Here is a 17,143-nt window from a genome sequence, read left to right on the forward strand (position 1 = left end):
AGCTCTGAATGCTGCTTATCAAAGGTGCACAGGCTCCATTCAGATCCCCTCACAAGAACCCACCATGGGGTCCCAGCTGCCATCCTTGCTTTGACCCCAGCATCCATGCCAGGCTGCTCCCAGCATACGATTGGGCCAGCAAGACAGGCTTCATGCTCCGACTATACGTCCACCTGCTGAGGCATTCTCAGAGCCAAGGGGAGAGCCAAGGCGCTGCCCACCAGGCCCTCCTTCCTTCCTGCTCCCCAGGCAGGGGAGTCTGGTCAACCTGGGCATGCCAAAGCCCTTCCCCATTCCGCTCCTCTTACTCTTCCCACAGGCATCCCCAAAATAAACTTCTAGCAAGTCTATCACATGCTGGCATTGGCTTCTTGGAGAACCCAAAATGACTCCTGCAGCCTCATTTCAGTGCAGAAAGAGGGGAGGGAGGGAGGGAGACAAGAGGAGGGGGAGGGCGGGATGGAGGAATGAGTGATTAAGCGATGGCCCAGCACCAGAGCCGTACCCTACATGAAAAATTCACACCAGCCTCTGCACACATGTGTGTCAGTCATTTCAGTCATGTCCAGCTCTTTGCAATCCCATAAACTGTGGCCTGCCAGACTCCTCTGTCCATGGGATTCTCCAGGCAAGAATACTGGAGTGGGATGCCATGCCCTCCCTCCAGGGGATGTTTCTGACCCAGGGATCAAACCCATGTCTTCTGTGTCTCCTGCATGGCAGATGAAGTCTTTACCACTGAGTCACCACTGAAGCCCCACATCAGTCTCTGTTTGCCTTTAAATTACTTCAACCTATTTTGAGGAATTTCTGCAAAATTTTTACCTCAATTTGCATGCATCTCAGTCTAAACCCTTAATGAATTCATCTACTCATTTCTTGTGGACATCACCTTTTCCTGGCTCCTGGAAAGATCTGAGTGTACTAAGATACAAAACAAAGACTTGTGCTGATAAGCCAACAAAGGAAATAATATGAAATCATAAACAGAATCAGTGAATCCACAAAGAAAGCATAAAATGAGGAAAAGGGGTGGACGAGTATGGGACAAATAGCATTATCACACTAAACATAGGTTGTCTGCATGCTCCAATTAAGATGGAGACTGGTTGACTGAGGTTGACCTAACTTTATGCTGACTATGAGAAGTGCACTTTAAATACAAAATGAAAATGGGTTAAAAGTAAAAAGTTGGAAAGAGATATATCATGTTAAGATTAATAAAAGAAAGCTGGGGCAGTTTTATCAATACCATAAAATATAGTTTCCAGATCAAAGACTATTGCCAGGGATGGAGAGGATCCTTTCATAAAGTAAAATAGTCACTCACTCCTAAATACTGATGCACCTAATAGTAGACCTTCAAAATGGATGAAGCAAATACTGATCGACCTGCAATGAGAAACAGACAAATTTACTCTTACAGTTTGAGATTTCAATAATCCTCTCTCAATACGTTATAAAACATGGAGACAGAAGGTCAGGAAGGATATAGATTACTGAGTGGCTCAGGGGTGAAGAATCTGCTTGCAATGCAGGAGACACAGGTAGACATGGATTCAATCCCTGGGTCAGGAAGACCCCCTGGAGAAGGAAATGGCAAAACACTCCAGTATTCTTGCCTGGGAAATCCCATGGACAGAGGAGACTGGTGGTCTACAGTCCAAAGGATTGCAGAGAGTCAGACATGACTTAGCGACTGAATATGAACATATTAACCAGTGAACTATTTGACATTGAAAAAACACTCCACCCCCAAACAAAGACCTTTCATTTTCAATCAAAGCAAAACATGTATCGAAAAAGTTCATATTTGTTAAGATAGACCATATGGGGGCTATAAAGCCAGTCTCTGTAAATCTGAAAAGATTTGAATCACAAAACAGGTATTTTCTGACCACATTGGGATTAAATTACAAACCCAGGAACAGAAAGATCTTGTAAAATCCCCAACTACTTAGAAATGAAACAGACTTCTAAATAAAACATAAATCAGGAAATGAAGAAAAAAGGAAATCAGGAAATATTTTGATGTGCATAAAAGTGAAAATACAACATATCAAAATTTGTGGGCTGTTGCTAAAGTGATGTTGAGTGGGACATTTGTAGCACTGAATGTCCTTGTTAGAGAAGAAGAAAACTCTCAAATAAATGACCTTGGCTTCCACCTTAAGAAACTAGAAGGCAAATTAAATGCAAAAGAGAAAAACAAAACCAAAGATCAGAGTAGAAAATCAATGGAATGGAAAACAGAAAAATAAAAGAGAAAATCAAATAAGCCAAAAGCCGTTTCCTTGTGAAAATGGATAAAATTGAATAATCTTTATCCACACTGACTAGCAAGCCAAACAGAGAAGATCCTAATCACCAATATCAAGAATGAGAGCTGTGACATCACTAGAGATCCTACAGATGTTGGAAGTATAATAAGGGAACATTATGAGTCACTTTATGCCCATAAATTTGACAAACTAACTGAAACTGATTAATTCCTTAGAAGACACAAACTATCAAAAATCACTCAAGAAGAAATATATAAACTGAATAGCCCTATATCAATCAGAGAAATTGGATTCATAGTTAAAAACCTTTCCATAACCCACCTGCCCATTGATAGCTGAATGGTTAGCAAACTGAGAAAAATATACACCTTGGAGTCTTACTCTGTAGTAAAAAGGAGCAAATTATTGACACCACAGCCTGAGTGGATCTCAAGGGAGTTGTGTGGAGTGAATAAAGTCAGTCTCAAAAACTGACATATTGTAAGATGCCAAAAAATGTTCCAACTACTGTACAACTGCATTCATTTCATATGCTAGTAAGGTTATGGTCAAAATCCTTCAAGCTAGGCTTCAGCGGTACTTGAACAAGAACTTCCAGATGTACAAGGTAGATTTAGAAAAGGCAGAGGAACCTGAGACCAAATTGCTAACATTCATTGGATCATAGAGAAAGCAAGGAAATTCCAGAAAAACATCTACTTCTGCTTCATTGACTATGCTAAAGACTTTGATTGTGTAGTTCCCAACAAACTGTGGAAAATTCTTAGAGATGACCAGATCACCTTACCTGCCTCCTAAGAAACCTGTATGCAGATTAAGAGGTAATATTTTGAACCCAACATGGAACACCTGACTGGTTCAAAATTGGGCAAGAAATATCACAAGGCTATATATTGTCACCCTGATTATTTAACTTATATGCAGAGTACATCATGTGAAATGCCTGGCTGGATGAATCACAAGCTGGTATCAAGATTTCCAGGAGAAATATCAACAACCTCAGATATGCATACAATACCAGTCTAATTGCAGAAAGTGAAGAGGAACTAAAGAGCCTCTTGATGAAGGTGAAAAAGGAGAGTGAAAAAGCTGGCTTAAAACTCAACATTCAAAAAACTAAGATCATGGCATTCGGTCCTGTCACTTCCATGCAAATAAATAGGGGGAAAGTAGAAGCAATGACAGATTTTACTTTCTCGGGCTCCAAAATCACTGTGGACAGTGACTGCAGACACAAAATTAAAAGACACTTGGTCCTTGGGAGAAAAGCTATGACAAACCTAGACAGCGTATTAAAAAGCAAAGACATCACCTTGCCCACAAAAGTCCATATGGTCAAAGCTATGATCTTCCCAGTAGTCAAGTACGATGTGAGAACTGGACCATACAAAAGGCAGAGTGCCGAAGAATTGATGCTTTTGAATTGTGGTGCTGGAGAAGACTCTTGAGAGTCCCTTGGACAACAAAGAGATCAAACGAGTCCATCCTAAAGGAGATCAGTCCTGAACATTCATTGGAAGGACTGATGTTGAAGCTGAAACTCCAATACTTTGGCTACCTGATGCGAAGAACTGATTCACTGGAAAAGACCCAGATGCTGGGAAAGACTGACACCAGGAAGAGAAGGTGGTGGCAGAGGATAAGATGGTTAGGTAGCATCACTGACTCAATGGATATGAATTTGAGCAAACTCCAGGAGATAGTAGAGGACAGAGGAGCTTGGCACGCTGCAGTCCAAGGCGTGACAAAGAGCTGGACATGACTTAGCGACTAAATAACAACAATAAATAATACCCTTTAATAACATTCTCAATTTAACAAAAGAGTAGAGATACAGAAGAGATAAGTGGTAGCCAAGGGTTAGGGATGCGAGTGTGGGTGGATGTGGCTGTAATGGGGTAGAGGAAGGAGCCTTGTGGTGATGGTACAATCCTGCCTCTCACTGTGGTGGTGTCTGTGTGAATAACAAACACGAAGACGCTGCATGGAGCTACACACACACGTAAAATCGACGCGCTCTGGATGAGATCTGTGGACTGTTAACTTCCCGGTCGTGCTCTGTGCTTGTTACCCAAGATGCTATCTTTGAGGGAAACTGGGTCAAAGTATACAGGAACTCCCTGTACTTTCTTTCTGGCAACTTCATGGAAATCTATAATTATTTAAAAATTGAATATTAAAAAAAATAAAATTCCATCAAAAAGAGGCCCGGACAGCTTCACTGGTGAACTCTGTCGGTGTGACACAGATTCCAGTGCATCCGAGAGGCCCAGCGTCCACCCTCTGGCGGGCCACCGAGGGAGACGCGGTGGCCCTGACCGCCCAGCACCTTCTCCTCACCCTAAACCAGGGAGCTACTGCGGCCATATAGTCACGGAGACCTCTGGGAACCTTCCTTCCTTCTCAGCGCTGTTCCGGAACATGGAGCCGAACGCACCTCCCCATGTGGTGTGCCAGCAGGGGCGCGGTCCTGGCTGCCTCCCTAATTCCACAGATGGCCCATCTGCCCTCTGGGATGGCTCTAACCCAATGTCCGGCCACCCCATACGTCCCCCCAGGTGTGGGTGTGGAAGACAAACTAATCAAGCACATCCCAAACTGGATGACTCAGTGAACATTGCACTCTGATGTTTATTAGACCTGTGATGCTGGAGGCCTCCGAGCCTGGACCAGCCAACACGGGCACCATGGGGATGACCCGGGCAGTGGCCGGGGGACACTGATGGGTGAGTCCCTCAGCCTAGCTGGTTGGGACCAGGCGGCCTTGCTGCGACACAATCTAATCGGGTCTGGGAGGTGTGAGGAGGATGATGTGTGGGCTGCCTCGTGGGAGGTCAGAGAGCCCAGTGCTTCTGATCCCACACACAGGGGAGGGGTCCTGCAGGTCATGGGCTCAGAAGCAGGAAGGGGTGCTGCAGGGATCGGGCCTGCAGACCAGAGCAGGGCAGGGCTGGCAGCACCCAGAAGGCTGGCAGGAGGGGATCACACACACGATGTGCTTGCCATGCATGGGGACATACAGGACAGGCTTGCAGCTCAAAGGCACACAGCAGGATGCCTGGCAGGGGCTGGGCACAGAGCAAACGTCCTGGCAGAGGCTGGGTGCACACCAGGCTGGCTGACAGCTCACAGGGCAGCTGGTGTCACACATGATGGTTTGGGGCTGGGTGGGGTCGGGACAGAGGACAGGTCTGGTCTGGAGGCTCCCTCCCCAGGGTGCCCCTTATACCCAGGCTGAGGCATCCTGGCAATGAGGCACCAGGTATCTTCGTGGCTGCCTGCTGTTTTTCCTCCTCCTCCCCCCGAGGGTCTCTTCCTGGAGCCTCCAGCTGCTGTGACTCAGTTCAGGAAGCTCCCTCAGCTGGAGGCTGACAGTGACCCAGTGGCCCTGGGATTTCTGAAATCAGAGCCTGGGTTGGATGGGGAAGGGCCATCAGGCCAGGACTGGGCCCCCACATGGTGATTTTCAAGGTCTTCCCCCAATTGAACCACCCTGTCCTCTGTCCACATGAGCACAATCACACTTGTTGCACCAGCACCTCCATTTCATTTGTAATCCAGAAGGTTCTCCCTCAGGGTGGGGCTCCTCACTGGGGGCTGTGGCCACGTTATTGCCATAATCATAACAACCAGGTTCCAGTTCATGCCAGGGCTGAGCTAAGCATTTAACATGGACTGTCTCATAACCAATCAGTTATCAACCCTGCCACCATTCAAGGGGCCAGCAATACAGATATCCAGTCAGGAAGACCTGGAAGGTCCTGTAATGCACTGAAGCTGCTCGGTCTCACTCTGCAATCTGTGGTCTTTACATTGCTCCTAATGCAGTGGGATTTAGGTGTGGTGTATGATTCTTGGATCTGTAAATTGGAATTTTCCTAATCAGATTTGGGGGTTTTGCCCCTTATTTCTTCAAACCATCCTTAGGCTTCAGTGTCATTCTTTTCTCCTTCTGGGGTTGAAATTACTTGCATGTTAGCCTTTCTGATATGGTCTCAAAAACCCTCTTCATTTTTCTTATCTTTGTCCTTCTTCTTCAGATTGGATACTTTCTATTGACATGTCTTCAAGTTCACTGACTCTTTCTTCTTGCATAGCCCAGGTTGTGCTGACTGGTCCTCAGGCTCTATGATCTGAGTCTGTCCCCCTACACTGGTTCTCTGGCACCGCACACTCTGGGATTTCCCACTGCTCCTGGAATATTTCTGTTTCTGCAGCAAGGTCCTCACACCCCCTTCTTGCTGCCTCTGCCTGGAACACCCACCACCCCTGAACTTTCACTGCACCCACTGTCAGCTCAGCATCACCTCCTCCCAGAGGCCCCCAGATCACCCACCAGCACTCACTTCTCCACTGAACCCGCTTTCTTTTCTGGGCCTCAGCCCCCACCCCTCAGAATGATTCCATGCATTGATTTTTCATTCACTCATTTATCCATTGCCCTGGAGGGCTCATGAAGCTGGACGTTTCTACCCCAGCACACGGAATGATCTGCTGCCTGAGCAAATCAGTTCTTGCCTGATTACAAGAAGGCAGGAGTTGACAAACTTTCTGTAAAGGGCAGAGAGTAAGCATCTCAGGCTTTGTAGCTATGTGGTTTCACTCACAACAACTCAACATTGTAGGGAAAAGCAGCCTTAGATACACTAAATGCATGTGTGTGGCTGTGCATCAAAGAACTTCATTCACACACAGGCAACAAAACAGATTCTCCCCAGAGACTAAAGTCTGCAGGCTCCTGCTTCAGTGTTTTCCTATGCAAAGTAAAAAAGCTTGAGGGCTTCCCTGGTGGCTCAGATGGTAAAGCATCTACCTGCAATGAGGGAGACCCGGGTTAGATCCCTGGGTTGGGAAGATCCCCTGGAGAAGGAAATGGCAACCCACTCCAGTACTCTTGCCTGAAAAATTCCATGGACTGAGGAGCCTGGTAGGCTACAGTCCATGGGGTCACAAAGAGCAGGACATGAATGAATGAGCGACTTCACTTTCACTTTCACGTGCAAAGTAAAAGCTCAAAATATATGATGGCCTCAAAGTCTTCACTGACAGCATGAGATTAAAAGGAGTAAAAGGATACAGTACTTTTAGTCAATCTGGGGGTGCCCCGTGCACAATGATAACCTGGAGAAACACCATGAATCCCATGGAAAGGCAAACTAGAATATCCTGTTTAGAGGAAGGAACTGGCCTCAAAGCCAAACTAATTTGAAAAGCGTGCCCCAGGATAATAAGATGTTGGGGAAACACAGTGGCAACCACCACAAGGAAGTCAACAGTTGCGCTTCTATGTTGCTGGGACGCCCACAGCCTGGGTATAAAAGCTGCCAAGAGAGGCAGCCTGCAGACATCACCAGCTCTCCTCCCAACACCACCCAGCCCCACGCCACCATGTGCCACACCAGCTGCTCCTCAGGCTTCCAGGCTGCCTGCGTGCCCAGCTCCTGCCAGCCATCCTGCAGCACGCCCAGTCCCTGCCACACGTCCTGTTTCACGTCCAGCCTCTGCCAACCAACCTGCAGCACGTCCAGCCCCTGCCAGGCGACCTACGTGCCCGTGAGTTACAGGCCAGCCATATGTCTGCCAGTGACCTACAAGCCCACCCTGTGTGTGACTCCTTCCTGCCAGTCCTCTGCGTGCCTGCCCGTGAGCTACAGGCCGGCCGTGCTGGTGGCCCCCTCCTGCCAGTCCTCCGGGTGCTACCAGCCCTCTTGCCCCACCCTGGTCTATAGACCCATCTCCTGTAGCACCCCTTCCTGCTTGTGATCACGAGCCTCCTCCCAGCTGCTCCCAGTGCAGACGGGGTCACTCCTGCACCCCTCCCAGCACAAGTCCTCAGTGGGCCTCCAGGTTCTGAATGTGGCAGATGAAAAACATGATCGACCAACCTCTGAACCTGGGTGAGAATGTGGCAGGATGATCTGGACCCTTCTGTGAACTGGTGCATCCACCCCTACCCAGAGGAAGCCCTGGTCCCCAGGGTCCTTCTCTGTCTCCAGCAGGAAACCACACCCTATGTGAGCCAAATACAAATAAACCATTGTACTCAATGCACCCTGTCCCCGTTTTATCTTCACATATTTTGAAGTTTTCTTCTTGAAAGTGTATACAAATCATAAGTACAGAGGACTCTCCTCAAAGAGCCCTCTTGACAGCTCAGCTGAAGGTGGAGGGTCCTCGGTGGGTGGAGGGTGGGGAAGGTATTGTAAGGCCGGACTCGGCCACGATGGGGTGCCCCTCCTCTCTCCCGCCTGCGGGGGAAGTCCCTAACGGAAGGAGCCTCCCAGATCCCCGGGACCAATGACAGCACACTTCGCCAGCTAAAGCCACCCCACCCCAACCACGTAGAAGGACCTGTGAGCCCGTGACGCCTCGGCTTGGCGACCTGTCCGAACCGCCGTCCATTAACCATACTTTTTTGGGGCGATCTAGCCTGACCATCCCCCACAACGAATGCATATAAACCACTCCCCAGCAGAGTCCAGGCGCGGACTTCCTCGACCTGCCTCGTTTGGGTCCGGGAACCCCGCCCGGGAGCGCGTCCCCATTAAAAGCTTGTTAGACACTCTTTTGGTGTCCTGGTCGTCTTTTACCTAACAGGTATGTCTCCACATCAGCCATTCGAGACTCACTTTGTGAGTGGGGAAGGACTTCCCCTACCTCTGAGTGGCGGGTGGGAAACAGGCCCAGACCCAGCTCTGACCTGGTGCCTAAAGGATGACCACACAGGGAGACCAGAAGGCTCACACAAACCCACCACACACACAAAGGGGAGTCTGGCCATCCCAGGGAGTGGAGACAGATCTGAGAAAGCCTCACCCCTCAGGCCCAGGCACACAGGGCCTGCCAGGGTTGACCTTGGGCCAAGACCAGAGAGCCCCGCTTTCCTCCTGGCTCCAGCCTGGCTAGCATAGCTGCCTGAGCAGCATCAATCTCCAGCAGGGAAAGGCAGACAGATGTAGAGGTCACTTCTGTGTGATAGGCACACAGGGGCAGCTAGAGAATGTAGGACAGAGCAAAAATACTGTGTCCACAGCCCCTGTCCTAAGCATAAGATGCTGACAACCACACAAGGAATCTGAAGTCACTGGTACCTGAAAGCACCAAAACCCAAACCAAGGTCAACATCTGAGCAGGTTGATTCAAATGTCCCCACACACTGATGACCTGACACCTATTCCCAGGAAGAAACACAGTTTGTGTCCATTTAAATGAACACATCTGAGGTTGACAAAACTTACCGCTAAGTCACTTCAGTCGTGTCCGACTCTGTGCGACACCGTAGGCGGCAGCCCACCAGGCTCCCCCGTCCCTGGAGTTCTCCAGGCAAGAACACTGGAGTGGGTTGCCATTTCCTTCTCCAATACTTAGAAGACATTCAAAAAAGCAGTGAAAAAATCAATTCATTGGCAAGAGACAAAGCAGTCAATACAACTAGACTCAAAGTGACCCAGATGCTGCAGTCGTGACACTGGAATTTAAAAATAAATGTGACTGATATGTTAAAGGGTTGAGTGCAAAACAAGGACCACACATATGAACAGAGTGGGGATTGCTGCAGAGAGAGGGAAAACAGAGGAAAGGGTCAAAAGAGAAGTACAGAAATAAAAATACAACATCAAAGGTGAATTCCTTCCATGGGCTCTTGCGTAGACCTGACACGGTCAAGCACGGAAATGATGAACTTGAAGATGGGGAAGTAGAAACTACCATATTCAAAAGCAAAGAGCAAGACGGTGGGGGTGGGGATCCGAACAGAACATCACAGATTCTGGGACAATATCAAACTATCACTGATGCATGTAACTAGAGTCCAAAGAGAGAAAAGGCATAGGACTTATCTCTTCACAGAAGAAATATTTGAAGAAATCATATCTGAGAAATTTTCTAAAAGCGATGAAAGACATAAGCCTAAAAACACCAGAGCACCTCATGAGGGATAAGGATCTTCTCCCAACCCCAGCCCTGACCAAAAAAATGACCTGCATACATCATGTTAAAATAGTGGCTGTCATTAAAAAGAATACATTTGCATCAGTTCTAATGAGATGGATGAAACTGGAGCCGATTATACAGAGTGAAGTAAGCCAGAAAGAAAAACACCAATACAGTATACTGACACATATATACGGAATTTAGAAAGATGGTAATGATGACCCTCTATGCGAGACAGCAAAAGAGACACAGATGTATAGAACAGACTTTTGGACTCTGAGGGAGAGGGAGAGGGTGGGATGATATGGGAGAATGGCAATGAAACATGTATACTATCAGGTAAGAAACGAAGTGCCAGTCTATGTTCGATACAGGATACAGGATGCTTGGGGCTGGTGCACTGGGATGACCCAGAGAGATGATATGGGGTGGGAGGTGGGAGGGGGGTTCAGGATTGGGAGCTTGTATACACCCGTGGTGGATTCATGTCAATGTATGGCAAAACCAATACAGTGTTGTAAAGTAAAATAAAGCAAAAATTAAAAAATTTTTTTAAATTAAAATTAAAAAAAATAAAATCGTGGCTGTTTAAAAAAAAAGCAAAGAGGAAATGTTGAAAGCACTCGTATGGGCAATACATGCCATGTACAGAAGAGCAAAAATAAGAATGACATCAGAGTTCTAATTAGAAATCCAACAATCCAAAAGGCAATGCAATGACATCTATAAAATACTAAAAGAAAAACTTGTCAGCCCACAAAACTGGGAACTATCTTTCAAAATTGAAAGTGAAATAAACACTCTCTTAGGTAAACAAACAATGAGAGAGATCAGCAGATGATAGGTGCTATAGGAAGTATTAAGAAAATTTCTTCAGCTCAAGGAGTATGGCAGCATAGAGAAACTTGGGCCTACACAAGGAAAAGAGCGGCTCGAGAAATGATCTTCAAGAGAAGATAAATATAAAAATCATTATTAGATAGTTGTCTAGAGCAAATATAGTAATAGTGCACTGTGGGATTCTTAATAAATGGAAAAGTAAAATATAACAATAACACAACGGATATGACAGGGAAATGGAAGTGCTGGGCTGTGGAATCCTGACAGCATGGATGCAATGGCAAAATATTGTCTGGAAGCAGACTGTGTGCTGCTAAAGGTGTATAGTGTAAACTCTAGGTCAAGCAGTTTCCAAAAGATGTATAAGTGATGAGCTAAAAGTAGAGAGGAAACGGAACAATTAAAAATATTAGAGCTAAAAAGAAGGAAATGAGGGGAAAGTACAGATGGGACAAATCGAACACAACTAGCAAGATGGTATTCTACCTTTAAAAACAGTAACAATTACATTAAATGCAAAATGTCTAAACTTCAAAATCAAAAGACAGAGATTTTCAAACTGGATCAAAAAGCAGTACTCAACCGTAAGCTATCTATCCGAAATCCCACACAGGGCTCAGTTTCCTCCCTCTCAATGGTGTCCAGCTGGTCTGTCCTCCCCAGGGGCTACAGAGCTGGGCAGGCAGGAGTCTGGGCACGCCACCCAGGGTTCTCCCCTCCTCCCCAACACCGGGTCCCCACACCGGCAGGCAGGATGCCCAGATGTCCCCACAGCAAGAGGCCCAGTGGGGACTTGAGCAGAAGGGCTGAGCAACATGCCCCAGCCCCATGCACAGCATACACAGACACCCCAGGGCATGTGAGTGCTGGTGCCCACCAGGGACACCCAGGGACTGGCAGGACGGGCAAACTGGGACCCTGACTCCTCAGGCAGTTTGCCTACCTCAAACCACCAGTAGGGCCCAGTGGCCAGCACGGCACAAAGCCTGCCCAGCGTGAGCCCTGCCCAGCACAAGCACGGCCGCTCCCACCCCGGAGACTGCAGGCTGTCCTTGTTGGACTGGCTTCATGGGGCCCCCGGCACACGGACAGGACAGTGCAAGCAGGATCAACAGCACAAAGAGGGGCCGCGTTGCCGGGACGCACGTCCCGGGTAATAAAGGCTGCTGGGGAGGGACCCGCAGACCAGACCAGCAGCCCCACCACCATGTGCTGCGTCGGCTCGCCCGCCGGCTGTGGTGCCCTGGGCTGCGCCCCCATCTGCTGCCCACCCCTGGTGTGTGGGGGTGCCTGCGACCCCCCCAACCCCAGCGGGTCTCTGCTGGGCTGTCCCAGTGACTGCGCGGTCACATCCCGCCAGCCGCTCTGCAACCCTCATTGTGCGTGCAGCCCCACCTGCTGCATTCCTGCGGCCTGCCAGACCACGGCGTGCCAGGCCCACTCCTGCACCATCTGCTTCTGCGTGCCTGCCTTGCTCTGTATCCCCGCCTGCTGCTGACGCTACAGTGGGTGAAGCCGTGGCTCCTGATCCTGGAAGCTGAGCTGTCCGTCAAAGGTCTTCACCCTCCGGTTCTGCCCTTCGCGGGAACAAGCTCTCCAGGCCCCACAACTGGCTGATCACCAACGACCCTACCTGCTCCTGCTGGGTTGCTGAACCAGGAGCCCACCCCACTGGCTGGTTAATAAACACATCCACCTAGCTCCCTCTCCTCGGAAATGGTCAGGAGCCCATGTCCCGGGGCCAGGAGGGCAGTTTGTGTGTGCAAAGAGGCTGGGGGACAGGGCTGGGGACTGGCCTGTCCTCGTGAAGATGTCCCAAGGAAGGCCCAAGCTTGGTGCCCACCTCTGTCCTCCCTGCCCTCGTGGTCCTGCCTGCAGCCTGAGAGGCTGGCCAAGCGCCACACTGCCCTTGGTCATGAGCCAGGGGATGCTCGGCCACTCCCGTGAAGAGCCCTGACCAGGTGGTCTAGCACCAGGACAGAAGGGGGTGTGGTGACAGCCCAGCCAGGCTGCTCCCCCAGCCGCCCATTCCAGCCACTGCCTGGCCCTCAGCAGGGGAAAGCAGCACCTGGGGTACCCGGCCAGCGTGCTGGCCACCATGACACCTAGCCAAGGGAGCTCCTGGTCATGGATGCTCAGGGATGGAGAGGAGCGGGGCTGTAGGCCCTGCCCTCACATCCACCTCCACACCCGCTGAGGGGGCCCAGGCAGGCAGCCTTGAGTCACTGCAGTGGAGTCCTGGCCATGGTGTGTGAGGCGACCCTCAGATGGCCACGTGGGTCAGGGTGAGTGTGCAGCAACTCCTGTGCTCCTGCAGAGCCCCGCTATCTGCCATCCTCCCCTCCCTCACGTGACGTGTGTAGCCTGGTGTGGTGGTCTGTGCATGGGCTGGAAAAGAATTCCCAGATATGAGACAGATGAGAGGAGAATAGAGTTTATTAGAGTGGGAGACGCAGCTGAAACGGGGGCCAGCTCATAAGAGAGCCAACTTCAAAAGTGAAGACTTGGTCAGCTAAAATATAATCCTGGCATTGCATTTAATGGCATGGACAATCGTCCTCACAAACCGCATAATCCTTTTTCCACTTGTAACTTCTCTTCAGACAATTTTAATTTAGCTTCAGGTACCTTACAGTAGGCAGAGAGGAGGATCCGGCCTGCCACCCAGCATGGCACATTCTGATCCTTTCTAAACTGGTGCTAGCCACAAACATTCAATAACTTCTAAAGGTTCAGTCTACTTTAATGTAAGGTTCCAATTCTCACACAATCCAGTGAATATGTCCCATTCATTAGCTAATAAGCAATACAGTGGATCGTCCCATCCAGGAATAAAAGCTTCCTCCGCTTTAAACTCTTTCTTCTTAAAGACTGGCATTTTGTTTCATGACTTCTGCTCACGGTGCCAATTCAATGTTTCGCCTAAACTTTTAACTTTGGTTTCAGGTTCAAAGGATTCATTAACAAAAGAAATCACTCGTTATACACAAACAATATTTAGCAGAGAATTACCAATATTTAATAGAGGATTATCTAACTTACTTTCGATACACAAACATTAAAAGATCAGAGCAATAGAGAGAGTAGAGGAAGGTAACCCACATACGTCACCTGATGGGGCCAGCCAACATCCAGCCTCAAACAGTGCTGGGAAGTCCCATGTAACAGCAATCTGGAGTCCCACTGGGGAAAAGGTCCTGAGCAGCATGTCAGCTCCACAGGTGAGACTTCAAAATTGCAGTTTTGGGGATTCCCACTTATAATTCCAGGCCACAGACTGATATCATTGTCAGTTTGTGAGCAAATCGCAGCTCTGGTTTTATGTTTTTTTACAATGCTGTTTGTTTCATCTTGTGAGTCTTAGGATGTTGCTAAACCCCAAGTGTGGTTGGCCAGACCTCCTCCACAGGCTCAAGAATCCCAAGACCTGCTCCCTAAGTTATCTGTAGTGCCTCTCAGCTTTCACTTATGAGCAGGCACATATTCAGGGCAGTGTCCAGACAGGTCAGGAGCAAGGCTGGAGGCCTGCCTGCTCTCCTTTCTTGTCTCTGAAACCCGGACAAGACCACTTCCATTTAATTCCCCTAATACCTAGGGGGCTCAGCACCCCATCACCCGTGCCTGGCAGGGATTATACCACATCTACAAGACACTGTCGCCTGGTAGCCACATGCCTGCCTATCACATCAGTGTTCCCATCTGTAAGGTAGGTCTTTACTGACTCAGGAGTGCTCTGTGAGACATGGTTTACAATGAGCTGCACCTGGCCCCAGCCTACTGGGCAGCGTTAACACAACTGAGAACCTGAGTGTGAGCTCACAGCCCCCAACCCAGTGCGTGTGGCCACATGTCCACACACCAAGGCCGGCAGACACAACAGATGTCCCCAGAACTTCACGATGTGGGTTCTTATCCACAGACTTGTAAGCAAGCGTGCTTTAACATCCAAGGAACTAAAAAAAGGGATAAAAAACATGAGAAGGGAATAAGATACTGTTTTTTAAAACAGATGTTTCTGAGAGAATCAAAGACAACCGCTAAAGCCAAAACATATAAAAATCATTGCAATAAAAGCCCGCAGCCTGGGCGGGATGGCAAGTTGGGGAGACCAGTGCACAAGAACCAGACCCTGACCTAAAAAATTACACAAAACTAAGACATTTATTGAAAAAATGACAAGCAGCCAGCAGACTTGGGAGACAGAGAAGGGTCAGTACACGTCACATGGTTCTCCAGAGAGAAGCGAGGAGAGGCGACACTCAGGGACAGAGGCCAGATTCCAGAAATGAAAGCACACAGTTACGAAGAAATCCACATGGTGAAAACAGACAACAATCAGGTCAGCGAGCATCCACAGCACCAGAGAGATGGGCTGGGGCCTGGGGCCTTCGCTGCGGGGCCTGCATCTGGGCAAACGTCATCTCCAGCTACAGATACCAAGAAACGAGAGGGACTGAAAGTAACTGCATGCGTGTGCAGTTGGGACAGATTGTGGACGAAAGATACAAAGAGACCAAAAACCCAACTGCCACTTCCAAGGTGGATAACTGCTCCTTTCCAAGGAGCAAAGGCAGGGTGCTGCTCACACCCCCTGCACACAACACCAAGAAGCGGGTGGGCAGACCACCCAGGACACCTCTCTGGCCTGACCCTTGGACCTGCCACCGCCCTCACCCATTTAAGGAACCAGCTCACACGCCTCCTCGGGGAGCAAGCAGGGCACCCGTCTCTTGTTCTCCCCCCTCCACTGCAGCACGAGCCCCAGTAAAGCCCCGCCTGAATTTCTCACCCGACCTCTCATCAGTTCCTACTGACGGAGATGGCCCAGCACCTGGCTGGTCACAAAAGGAGCAGGTTGGCCGCAGAGGACAATGAAGAGGGGACTTCTCAGCAGTGACAGAACCTGGCAGATTCCAAGGAAGAAAGACAAAGCCTCCAACACAGAAAAGACACACCTCTTCTCAGAACACGGCAGTGAGCAGACCAACAGCATTCAAGGGTAATGTATTCAAAACCTGAAATTTTTCGATTACTTTTCTCTAGCTTCAGATGAATCTTGCTGAAATGAGACTTTGTTAACTAATAGTTCAGGTACATTTTGTCTCAAAGAATTTCCAGTTTCATGAGGAAATGTCACAGTGGCCTACAAAAAATTGTGTGCAGTGTATAAATACATGTGAATCTTTTACATCCATCAAAGAAGAATTTCAGCTAGATACGCCCTAAAATGGTATTTATCACAAGATGATACCCAGTTACAACAGGCCAGAAACTGACTTTACTGTCACTTTGAAACAAGGGACTGACATTTCCCTTTTGACTTTTTTCCTCTGTATGACATATTGAAAATATCTGCACTGTTTTCTGAAGCTTGTCTATGAAAAGTATCATGAAAAAAGTAGTTAAAATCATTCAATATATGCATAGAAAAATCAGGGGCAGAAATTAAACAGAAACAGTTATCCACAGAGACCGACAAGGTCAAAAGATGGTTCTCTGAAAAGGTAAGTGTTTGGCTTGTGGAACTGGCTGGCAGAATAAAACGGAAGGTACAATAAAGGCCCCTAGGATATTGGGACTGAAAATTATGCCAGAACTACAAGAATAAGAAATATGTTTAAAATAATCATTGGCTATTTCAATAATTTTGTCCCAATAAATTCTCTGAAGATACCAAAACTTACTATGATGAATTTATTAGAAATGTAAATAACCTTTAGGCCCTAAAGAAACTGAACCAGGATTTAGAATCTACCTGCCAAGACCATACCAGAGATGATCTAGGAATAAATGTCTCCAAGGTGACACTAACCCTAACACAAAGTCACTTTGGACGGCGGAATATCATATAGCCCTGAACAGATGCCAAGAGCTGGCGTATCTGCAAGGATAAGTTACTCCAATGTAACGTGGAGGAGGAAAGCAAGTTACAAAAAGATACACAGCGTATGACAACATCTGATCTTTAAGCCATACCAAGGATCTAATGTATTGTCTCAGGCCCTGGATGAAGAAATGCCCTGGGGAGAGAAACCCCAAGTTCACATGGGGGTTCCTAGGGGGAGAGCCAGGGAAGGCGCTTCAAAGGT

At 48.2% G+C, this 17,143-nt stretch overlaps 2 protein-coding genes across 2 annotated transcripts; one reads left to right on the forward strand and one right to left on the reverse strand.

Moving 5' to 3' along the window:
* Positions 1–5,175: 5,175 nt before the first annotated feature.
* LOC138077122 (keratin-associated protein 12-1-like) lies at positions 5,176–5,433 on the reverse strand. Its single transcript, XM_068969512.1, has one exon. It carries the CDS (start codon positions 5,431–5,433, stop codon positions 5,176–5,178), a length of 258 nt encoding a protein of 85 aa, XP_068825613.1.
* Positions 5,434–7,670: 2,237 nt separating this feature from the next.
* Positions 7,671–8,045, forward strand: LOC138077130 (keratin-associated protein 12-2-like). The gene has a single exon (XM_068969520.1). The coding sequence runs from the start codon at positions 7,671–7,673 to the stop codon at positions 8,043–8,045; it is 375 nt and encodes a 124-aa protein (XP_068825621.1).
* The last annotated feature ends 9,098 nt before the right edge of the window (positions 8,046–17,143 follow it).

Source organism: Capricornis sumatraensis, chromosome 1, assembly GCF_032405125.1.
Source record: "Capricornis sumatraensis isolate serow.1 chromosome 1, serow.2, whole genome shotgun sequence".
Classification (NCBI taxonomy): domain Eukaryota; kingdom Metazoa; phylum Chordata; class Mammalia; order Artiodactyla; family Bovidae; genus Capricornis; species Capricornis sumatraensis.

Coding starts and splice junctions, on each gene's coding strand:
- LOC138077122 (XM_068969512.1), bottom strand. CDS start 5,433: ATGTGTGACACCAGCTGCCCTGTGAGCTGTCAGCCAGCCTGGTGTGCA.
- LOC138077130 (XM_068969520.1), top strand. CDS start 7,671: ATGTGCCACACCAGCTGCTCCTCAGGCTTCCAGGCTGCCTGCGTGCCC.